The 10,333-nt window shown below is 54.2% G+C and overlaps 1 protein-coding gene across 1 annotated transcript; it reads right to left on the bottom strand.

The window, feature by feature from the left end:
• Window positions 1-3,841: 3,841 nt before the first annotated feature.
• Window positions 3,842-6,540, bottom strand: HOXD12 (homeobox D12). Its single transcript, XM_002812607.4, has 2 exons — window positions 5,960-6,540; window positions 3,842-5,813 (listed from the first exon to the last, which is right to left on the bottom strand). The coding sequence occupies exons 1-2, from the start codon at window positions 6,531-6,533 to the stop codon at window positions 5,575-5,577; spliced, it is 813 nt and encodes a 270-aa protein (XP_002812653.2). The 5' UTR covers window positions 6,534-6,540; the 3' UTR covers window positions 3,842-5,574.
• Window positions 6,541-10,333: the final 3,793 nt, after the last annotated feature.

Below are 10,333 nucleotides of genomic sequence, written 5' to 3'. Positions count from 1 at the left end.
TCATCCTCTCCCCTCCTTTCCTCTAAGCTGTGTGTTACTGTCTCTGTCTCTCTCCCTGTTGCCTCTCCGCCTTCCCCTTCAGCACTAAAGCCAGGAGGGGGCTCAGCCCGTGGTCCCCGGCCTCCCTAGAATCTGGGGAGTCTGGTGAACAAAAGGATCTGGAGTCCTACTCTCAGGGTGCCTGGCTTCCCGCTGGCTCCCCACAAGAGACAACCCCCACACACTCGCACCTCCGTCCTCCTCAACCCTCTGCTTTCAGGCCTGGCCTGGGTGTCCGCCTTATACCCAGACCCTTCATTGCTTCGGAGCCCCTCCAAGGCCTGCGCATCCACGCCGCGTTTCCCCGAGGCTCTTCTGGTACCCTTGGGTCTGCATGGTCACTTCAGCCCCTCCCCCAAGATAGGTTGTCTCTCTAAGGGTTCTCAGCAGAGCCTGACTCCCTACTGGAGCCCCTCTGTGTCACCTGGCTCTGAGGCAGACTCTTCGTGGGGCGCCCCATCCACTCCCCCAAGGCCTCACTCTCCTCCCAGCCTGCCGCGACCCTCTCCTAGCCCATGGGTCCAGGCGAGGCCTGGGCTCCCACCTCCGAGATAGCAGACGCTTTTCAAAGGTAAACCGTCTCTTCCCAAACCCAAATCCCAGAACCGAGGGCAGGAGGCTGCCCCTTTCCCCAAGATTCCTCCACCCAGGCAATCCCTGCGCTGGGGCCTGGGCCTCAGTCCTATACCCAGGGCAGGCGGCGCTGGCTGTGATGCTGGTTCCCTCCCTGGCCCGGGCTGCTGCAGTGCCGGTGGTGTGCGCTCTGCCCACCGTGCGGACAGACAGAGAAAAGGCGGGTGGTCTGAGCTAATATCTATTTTCTGGCTGATGTACCCCCCCTTCCTCTTTTTCTCCTCCCTCCCTTTCTCCCTTCCTCTCTCCTTCCTCCGCCCCTTCCCATGTCTGCTTCCCTCCCCCAACACTGCGCAAATAGGTCTGTGGCGACTGGAGGGCATCGAGCCTCCCCCAACTAGAACTGCCCATCTTGTGTGCTCCCTCCCCACAGCTGGCACCCCCGCCCAGATTCCAGCTGACATTCTTCTCCTCAACCCAGACCCCCAGCACACTTATCTGCCTCCCCATCTCCATCCCAGGCCCAAGCCTCTCCCTTTCGGGCTCGTGGTCGACGCCCCTGGATCTCTCTCCTAAAATGGCTCCCCGGACGCTGCACACTGGCCCTGCGGTAGCTCAGGACCCAGGGCAGCTGCGAGGACTTCAATCCGGGTCTTTATGTGTCTGGGGGTTCGCAAAATTCTCGCACCTTCTCTCTACTGGAGGCACGGGGTGGGGCGCAGGCAGCCCGGCGCCCCCAATGTGGAGCCTGCTGACCGCCGAAGAGGGAAATGGGGAGGACGAACCATTCAAGTTCAACGACATGGCGACGGCAGCTCTGGCGGGAGCAGCGATTTGGCGGGGGAGGGTGAGCCATCTGCAGTGGCGCGCCGGTGCACAGGGGAAGGGGGCGGCCGGCCCCTTTCGGCTCCTTAGCGCGGACCCTTGCCCCACGACCCACTCCACAGCCCAGAGCGCTTTCATTCCAGTCCCAGCCCGCTTGGCTCTTTGGCCGCAGCTCCCTCCTAGTTCCTGCCCCCATTCCCCAAACCCGGGGAAAACCCGCAGCCTCCGGACCCGCGAGTCCCGCTCGAGAACCTACCGTGAATACCCCGGTTCTGTGGCCTTGTCCTTGCCTATGCGGCCCCACCCGAAACGCAGGGAGCGCACCAGGCCTTCGGGGCGCAGCTAGCCGCTCCGCGAGAAAGAGCTTTCCGCACAGCTCCGGGACGCGATGCGGTGATTTTGAGCCACCCAAGATAAGACACTAACTTGACCTTAACTTTGTCAGGGTGCCCCTGGTATCTGGAGAACGTGAACAGACACTGTCTGGCAGCTCTCGTAAAAGCTGACTGGGGAAGGGATTCTGAGTCATTTCATTTATTGCCACTACAGTTCTGCAAGAAAGCTTTTCCTCCCTGCCAAACTTTAATTATTTATGCTCTTTTAAGAAACGAAAGAAGAGAAACGCAGGGAAAACACCCAGAGCCAGTTCCTTCCCTGCAGAGCGTTCGGAATGGACTCCTTAAGTCAAGCGACTGGAGAACAAAAATATGGGGAGATCACCTTTGTCTAAGGACAGTGGGGCAGTCGCCTTGCCCTCCCCCACTATCACTGAGGGGGGAATGCAGCTGGGAGAGGCGGGTGAAGGGTGAAGGGTGAAGGGGCATCCCCCCACATGAATATTTACAACGATTCCAGATTTCTCTTCCACCCGCCGGCATCCCGGAAGCCTCCTCAGCCCGCCTCCCTGGGGGAGAACCCCCAGGCCTTAAAAGCGTCCCCCCTTCCCCGCCGCCCTCTGAGTTCCCAACTGATTGAATGCCAGACGAAGCTGTTTTTTTCTCGTTTTAAAACGGTTTTCTTGGTCAAGAGGCCCGCTTGGACTGCAGCATTTCAGAGGACACATTTGTCTTTCTGAAGGGAATGTTGAGCACTCAGATTTTAGCGTCCTTTCTCTTCAGCATTTTTTTTTTTTTTTTTTTTTTTTTTTTTACAAATTTCCTAGTGGTTCCAAATCTCTGCGGGAACACGGGCTATGGAAGGAGACACCAGAGTCTTTGTATTTGTGTGAAATAGCAAACGGGATAGATTTGGAAAAAACTGCTGAACCAAGAGATATGCTTTTATATTTAGAATAATTTAATTTTCTTTGAGGAGTGATCTCCATGAATATCCCCTCCCCCTACTCATCCCAAGCTAAACAGAAAGAACACGATGATTTAATGATATATTTTGGAAAGAAACGACCTCCGTGTTTTCTGTCTTAAGGCCTGGATCTGAATTCATATGCTTTCCTCCTTCTTTCCCCAGGCTTCCGAGGGCTCAGTGTGGCTTCAGCCTTTGTTCAGTTGTTTTTGAGGAGGCAGACCTCTGAATGCAGACTCAGACTTGGAGATCCTGCTCTGGGTACCATCGCCTCTATGTGCCCAGCCAGGTGGAGAATCCTTTTGAGCCATAGGGCCTTGGCAGCTCTTGCTTCTTTCTCTCCTATTGAATATATATACATATATGTATATATAGTTGTGTGTGTGTATACAATTAAAGAACAATTAAAATTTTAATTATACACCAAATTTGCTTCTGGGAAGGGGAGTTGAAATGTTGAATATTCAGTGTTAGTGAGTTAGTGGTTTTGCTAATTCTTCCTCTAGCTAAAAGCTAGTTTCCACCTCCACCCGCTAGGAGCTGGGGTTTGCAAGAAAATGAGTAGCAAGCAGGCCCTGACTTTCCTGGGCTAAGCTAGAGGTTCAGATAGACTAGGAAGTTTTGAGGCCCCATTTCCCAAAGGAGTCTGCTGGGCTTCTGGTAAACCTGCTGGTATCAAGGATTTAGCAGGACATAGCCGTTCCAGAGAAGTCAGACCAAAACTCGGTGGAGACAGACGTTTTGTTTTGACATCTGAAGAACCTCAAATCTTTACAGACTCCGAATACCGGCAAGCTTTAAAATTTGAGAATTTAGGCTAAGTGCAGAAGTCCCAACTTGCAACAAGCTGAGAGTCCCCTTAATGTGTGAGACACACTCAGATCTGCCATGGTCCTTCCCTTTTGGATATTCCAAACATATTTGGTTCGTAGGCTTTTATACACCATTTCCTGACCGCCTCGGAAGCCATTTTCTCATTTAACAAACAGTCAACACCCGCGGTGAAACAACAACCGGAATAGAAAAACGAATTTGGTGGCCCGAAAAACATTAAGGTGGAATCCAAAACATTTTGAAAAATTGACTTCAGCCCCTTGACACCTTGGCTCAGACCTGGATATTTATTTTCACTCAAAACATTTGTATATATTGTGTCTAATATATACAAGCTACTGTTTTTGACAAAATCAAAACAAAACATGCATGATAACTATTAGATAGCCTAGAAAATGAAATTAGTCTAAACATCAACTGAAGTCAGTTGGGCTAAGGCTCAGGGCTCTCTGTGAGGGGCCCACTCCAGGTTTAGGGCCCGGTCCTCCACTGAAAAGAAATCACTGGACTTTGGGAAGGAATCCTGAATCCTTGGGTTGTTGTGCATCATGCTAGGAATTGTGAAGGAGGAGTGCTACATGTCAGAAGGAGAGGGAGAAGAGACAGGGATAGTGGAATGAGCTGGCAGGGGGAGGCTTGGTTCACTGAGATTAAGGCGGGACACTCCAGTACACCCAGAACAACTCCACCTGGCATTTGGGAACCCCTGCCTCCATGAGGCAAGCCTGGCAGGGTCCAGGGCCTCAAAGTCTTCACTGGGACAGGCCAGACATGCCTCAGAAGGGGCACAGTAGCTGGGCCTCTGGTAGAGTTGGCAGATGGTAGAGACGGTGAGAGGAACTTCTGGTCCTCTTTGCTTTGTCAAGAGCAGCTAGCGGGGCGGAGAATCTAAGAGATTTCCTTCCCCTCCCCTTGACTCTTGAGAAGGACTTTTGCCTATCCTTGTGGGGTTCCATTAAGGTAATTGAAGAAAGAAAGATACACCGATACCTTTACTCACCTCAACTGGAAAGCCATATTTACAGTTGGAGTGTAGCACCCCTCCTCCTCTTATTCACTCCCTTCTCCTCCCCTGGATATCTTTCCCTCCTCCCTGTGCAACAGAGCTTCAAAGCAGACCAACAGCTCTGAAAGCAGACCAGAGCTAGGCTCTGGGGATCCAGTTACAGGGTTCATGGGCCTGGCCTAGGCATGTATGAGGAGGTGGGAGCAGGGCAATGTTTGCCAGTCTTGTCTGGAGATGGCACTTGTCTGGAGCCCCAGTCTCTCTCATCCCATTTCAGGAAATGAAGGTTCCACCCTATTCTACCCAGCTGGAAATAGCCAGCCTATTTCGCATTTCTCATTTCGAGATATCTCCAAGTTTACCACACTACCCAGCCCCGCTCCTTCCCTCCCTTTTCCTCCCAAAGTCTGAAGATCTAGTATGGCTTTTGTCCTCTCAAATCAGCCAGGGCAGACAGGAGGGTGGAGGGTGGATGGTGCCCTTTCCTTTCTCCAGAGTGAAGATCCTGGCCTTGCCACAAAGGGCTTCTGCTGCAGAGACCTAATTGTACCCACAGTCCTTTCCATTCCCTCAGGAGGCCTTCCACTCTGAGCCCTAACTAGGCGACTGCTATACGCTGAAGGGGGTGGAGAGAGGGGGAAAGGGAGAACGAATTGGGTGGAAACAGAGAAATCCAGGTACCAGGGAGCAAGAATGAGCGGTGGGTGCAAATGCCCCAGTCAGGAGCAAGGAGAGGTGACCTCAGTCCCCCAACGTGGAAGCCTTAAGGCCAGCCAGAGTTGCACTGGTACTTCTGCACGTTTCTCACGGGCTTCTCAAGGACTGAGGAAAGCAAGGAAGCCCAGCTGGCCTGGTCTCTAAATCTCTTGGTGGCTTCTGGGACCAGCAGAGAAGGAACCGAAGGAAAAGCCTTAGCCTTAGCCCCAGATCCTCCTCCCCAAACAAGGCCTCTGTCCAAAAGGGCAGATCCAACCCAGCCCTGGCCACGAGCGTGGCTAGTAGAGCGCCAGCGCCTGCTCCCGAAGCACCACGCGCTTCTTCTTCATACGCCTGTTCTGGAACCAGATTTTGACTTGCTGGTCGCTGAGGTTCAGCCTATTGGACAATTCCTTGCGTTTCTGCCTGTTGATGAATTCGTTGACGAGGAATTCGTTCTCCAACTCCGCAATCTGCTGCTTCGTGTAGGGTTTCCGCTTCTTGCGGGCCCTCCCCGGGGCCGCCCCCCACGGCAGGCCTGCAACACAGCCCCAACCCACGTCAACCCAGCCCGTACTCTGTCTATTGCCCGCCCCCAGGCGGTTCACCTCCCCTTACACTCTCCCTTGAACCCCACCTCCCATCCCGGCCCAAACCTGCCCAGGGAGCATGGGCACCGTTTACCGTCGGGCAGTGAAGGTCGCAGGCAAGAGGCAACGCCCGCCGCCTGCACTGTCATGTTCAAGTTGAGCGGGCCCTTCGTGTCGTCCTTGAAGCCAGGGACGCAGGGAGCCCCCTGGAGCAGGGTCGCGGAGCCCGGTGTGGCACGACCCACACCCGCGTAGTCATACTTGGCCGCTTTGAGAGCAGCCACTGCAGGAGCCAGGCTAGACTCGGGGGCGAAGGACTGCCGGGTACGACCGCGCTCCTCTGGCCCAGCGGCCGCTTCGGGCGCATAGAACTTAGCCTGCTCTTCGGGTCCGTCCTTGGCTGTTGGGGGCTGCAGGCCGAGAGGCCCGGAGCCAGCCAGGTAGGGCTGCGAGAAGCCACCGAAGGCAGTGGCGCCCGCAGGCTGCGCGGGGGCGCAGGAGGCGGGCGTGGCGGCCCAGGGCAGCGCGCCGCGCGGGTAGGAGATAGGGGGAAGCGCGGCCAACTGGCCGCCATTCGGCCGCAGGTTGGAGAAGTAGAAAGAGTCTGGCGACTGCAGATTCAGAAGCGAGCCCACATAGCCCGCTCTGTAGAGACTGCGCTCACACATCTCCAACAAAGGGCTTCGGCTGCGCTCGCAACAGTATTTAGTTACAACCGGGAATAAGAGGACAGGCTCAGACGATTGGACGAAACTTTGCCTGCAGGTTCTTCAAAGCCGGTCATTTCAGCACCGCCTACATCCCCCCGACCCGTTTTCCCCCCCTTCAGAGTATTATGATAACACCCGCAATGTTCGATGGCGAAGGACGAGGCTGCCAGCAGAGCCAAATCATGTTGAGCGAAGACTAACTGTCTGCGGGTTTCCAGGCCCGGCTTCAGCAGCTGGGGACATCGGGCAAGAGGGTTCCTCTGCCCAAGTGTCCCTTGGGACTCTTCTTGGTCGTGATTGGCTTTGCGATTCGTTTTCCGCAGGCTTTCTGGCCCCGGCTTGCTTCTACCGGCTTTAAGTTGCAGCGGAGGTATTTTCCATTAACCGGCGCCTCTCGACTTGCCCGGAGAGGGCGCGGTCCGGCGGCACCAGGAGCTCTGTCCCTTGGCCTGAGCAATGTCACTCTTAACCCAATCACTCCCACAGAAAGGGTTTCTCCAGAGACCTCTGCCTGAGGATCTGGCAGCAAAGACCTATTCGCTGCTTAAGCCCTCAGTCCCAGGCCGCAGACACAAAAAGGGCATCACAAACTACCCAATTTTGGGATCCAGGAAGGAGGCCACACTATTCCTGGTTTGTGTCCCCATGGCTAAGAACTCTGATCCTAGGGAAATTGCCATACAGGTCCATGGAGAATGTCCGCCAGGGAACCCATCAGCTCGATCCACCAATCGTGGCCAAAGGCTACATTCCTTTTATCGTCAGGAGTCCTCTCCGGGACTACACACTGCAAACCAGAACTCCGAGGTGTCCCCATTCACCAAGTGGAGGGCAAAGCCGGACGAACTCCCCCGACTGGGTGTGGAAAGGCAGAAGAGCCAGAGCCACCTGGCCGGGGAACAGCGGGCGTTCGGAGGCAGCTGGCTAGCAGAGTTCCTTGCCTCAGCGCTCCCAGGGGTGCCAGGGATAGGGAGTTCACGGGTCTGACAAACAGGGAAGTGGGAAGGGCAGCAGATCTTAGCTGGGAGCGGTGTGCTCAGACCCTGCCGCTGGCCCTCTTGCCTAGTCCGGCCAGCGGTCTAGGCGTCCTCCCCTCCTGCCTCTGATCCCAAGACCCTGGGAGACCCCGTGACCGGCGCCAGTCTCAGCCTGCAGCAGGACCCTCGGTCTCCGAGCCAAGCTGGAATTGGTTAGATCGCGGGCTCCCGCACTGAGACCACACAGACGCCGCCGGAGGGCAAGACTGACCGCCGCGCTGCGACTTTATTGTGTGAGTTATGGCGACCAATTGGGTGGCTCTGGAGAACGCAATCGGCCTCTTCCTCCCACTCTGGTAGGGGGAGAGAGGGGGAGTGAAGACGTGGGGGTGGGGACGTCTGGGGCTCCTCTGGCTCTGCCAGAGATTTTCCTTAGGAGCCCAGGCATAGAGACTCACTCGCTCGCGTCCTCTCTTGGGAGGTGGGGGCAAGCACAAGCTGCAATCCTAGTTCCTAGATACTTAAGGGAATACAAGCCTCAGATCCCTAAGAGCTCTTATTTTGGGGAACCCATCCTATTTTCGAGGAGCTGCAGCTTCGTTACTCCCAAAGCTCCAGCTCCAGGGGTCCCTGCAGTCTCTCCCCACGTTTCAGTGCACGACGATTCCTCGTTATTTCCAAGCCGAGGGGTGTCTCTTTTGGACCTTTAGGTAGCCCTACAACAGCTGTTTCGAGGAGCTGCAGCTTCGTTACTCCCAAAGCTCCAGCTCCAGGGGTCCCTGCAGTCTCTCCCCACGTTTCAGTGCACGACGATTCCTCGTTATTTCCAAGCCGAGGGGTGTCTCTTTTGGACCTGTAGGCAGCCCTACAACAGCTGTTTGCGCCTCAGGACTAAAGGCGTAAAAGAACTAAGTGAAAAACAGGAAAAACAAGAACAACTAGGTTCCCTCCATTGCTCCTTGCGCAGTCTTCCCACTTCATCCTCCGGGTTTATGACTTTCGAGGTCTGGCAGACAAAGTCTTATGCGAGCTGGGGACCCGGATCGAGGGAGGGTCGGGGTGGAAAGTAGTGGCGGGAGGTGGCTTGGCTGGTGTTTGAGAGAATGGAAAAGGATTTGGCTGAGGAGCTAATAGCGAGCTCTGCCAATGCCGCCCAACGCCCAGGAGATGGCGAGCGCGCTCCATGCCTATCGAGGCGCAGCCGCACGGTCAAGATCAACAGTGAAGGGCGATGCGGCCGCCCTAGGGTCGCCAGCCCGCACGGTCACAGCCCGCTTTCAGACGCAGCCTAGCGCCTCCGAAAGCCGGAGATCTTGGCGGCAAGGCCGCCCCTGACAGCAGAGCCAGAGGGACTCAGGGGCCTGCCAGAGGCGGGGAAGCATTGCAGTCGCCCCTTTGTCTGACCGTGGGTCCCGGCTCCAATGCTTCCTTCGCCTCTTGAATCACGCGACAAGGGGGCCTCGTTCCCCCACCCGCGGCGCTAAAAACCTCCCGGGTTTCTGAGGCGCTCTCCTGCCGCCTGTCTCCAATCGAAAGAAAGGCCTCTATCCAAGCCCCCTTAGCCTCTCGGGCTCCCCGAGGGCCTCCCTCCCAGTGCCTGGGCCACTTACCAGTTCCTCTCCTCCCTCTGCAATTTGGAATATAAAGAGAACGCATATAAATAACAAAGCCTTCTTCTGTTATTGATTTAGCCCTCAATCCAAATTCCTCCAGAGAGCGTTTGAGCACAGTTTTAATCTTCAGCAAACCTACCATTTCTCCAAGTCGGGGGGAGGGGGGGAACTGACATGCAAACTAGAGATGAAAGGAAAACCTCGAGGCAATCTCCCCTACCCACGATGGGAAACCCGAGAAACAGACACGGGAAATGGAGTGAAACTCCGGAGTGTGGGACTCACAAAAAATGGAGGGGGAGTTGGCGATGAGGAGAAAGGAAAAACGTGCCCGTTTCTGATGAAAACACATCTTTTGAGAAAAACCACAAAAACGGTAACGACCCTTCCCGAAGTGTAAGGTGGGGGATGGCGTGGCCCCTTGTACATGGGTTATTTCTTCTGCAGAGATTGAATCGCGATCAAATCTCTCTGTTTCTCTGTCTCTGTCCCTCCCCCTCAAAAACGAAGTTAGCTGTCCACTGTCGGCAGTAAGATATGAAAGAAATCAAGCTGGGACAGGGAAAACGAAAGTAGCTCCAAGTCTTAGGTCTCTGCGTTTTCTCTCTCAAAGTCATGAGGGAGCCCTCCCACCAGGAGAGTTTTCACACTAAGTGAGGTTTTAAATATCAGTATGTAACTAACTTACACACGAAAACCTTAGAAACCACTGAGTTGATTGTGTGGGGAGCTAACCATGAGGAGTCATCCAGTTCCTCAGCGGCCATTTCCCTGAGTGGCAAAAAGGCCTCAAACAGAAAATTCTAGTGCCTAAAAATTGTGTCTGAAAGTTTAAGTTTTATGTTTTCAGTTGTCAACTGCTCTGTGCAGAATGCCGGGAGAAGGCGATATGGGATAAACTTGAAATGTTTCTTTTTCGATTGCCAAATATGGGTATGTCTTTCTAATTTCAAGACCTTCCTAGTCCAGATGTTTATAATGGTCTTTCTAGGTTGAAAATTTTCAAGTGAGTAAGTTTTTCTATGCACAGGCATACAAACACATATGGATTAAAAATTAATAGAACTATATAAATAAATTGACAATAGTGAAAGAAAAGTAAAATTTTATTGTCTTTTGAGCTGGCCTGGTATAGAATATCATTTTAAACACTGCAAATGATATCCTC

This window comes from Pongo abelii, chromosome 11, assembly GCF_028885655.2.
Source record: "Pongo abelii isolate AG06213 chromosome 11, NHGRI_mPonAbe1-v2.0_pri, whole genome shotgun sequence".
Lineage (NCBI taxonomy): Eukaryota > Metazoa > Chordata > Mammalia > Primates > Hominidae > Pongo > Pongo abelii.
The sequence above is the reverse complement of the archived record's forward strand: the minus strand, read 5'-3'. Positions and strand labels throughout refer to the sequence as shown.

Coding starts and splice junctions, on each gene's coding strand:
- HOXD12 (XM_002812607.4), bottom strand. CDS start 6,533: ATGTGTGAGCGCAGTCTCTACAGAGCGGGCTATGTGGGCTCGCTTCTG. Junction 5,814..5,959: donor GCGACCTTCACTGCCCGACG/GTAAACGGTGCC, acceptor GCTGTGTTGCAG/GCCTGCCGTGGGGGGCGGCC.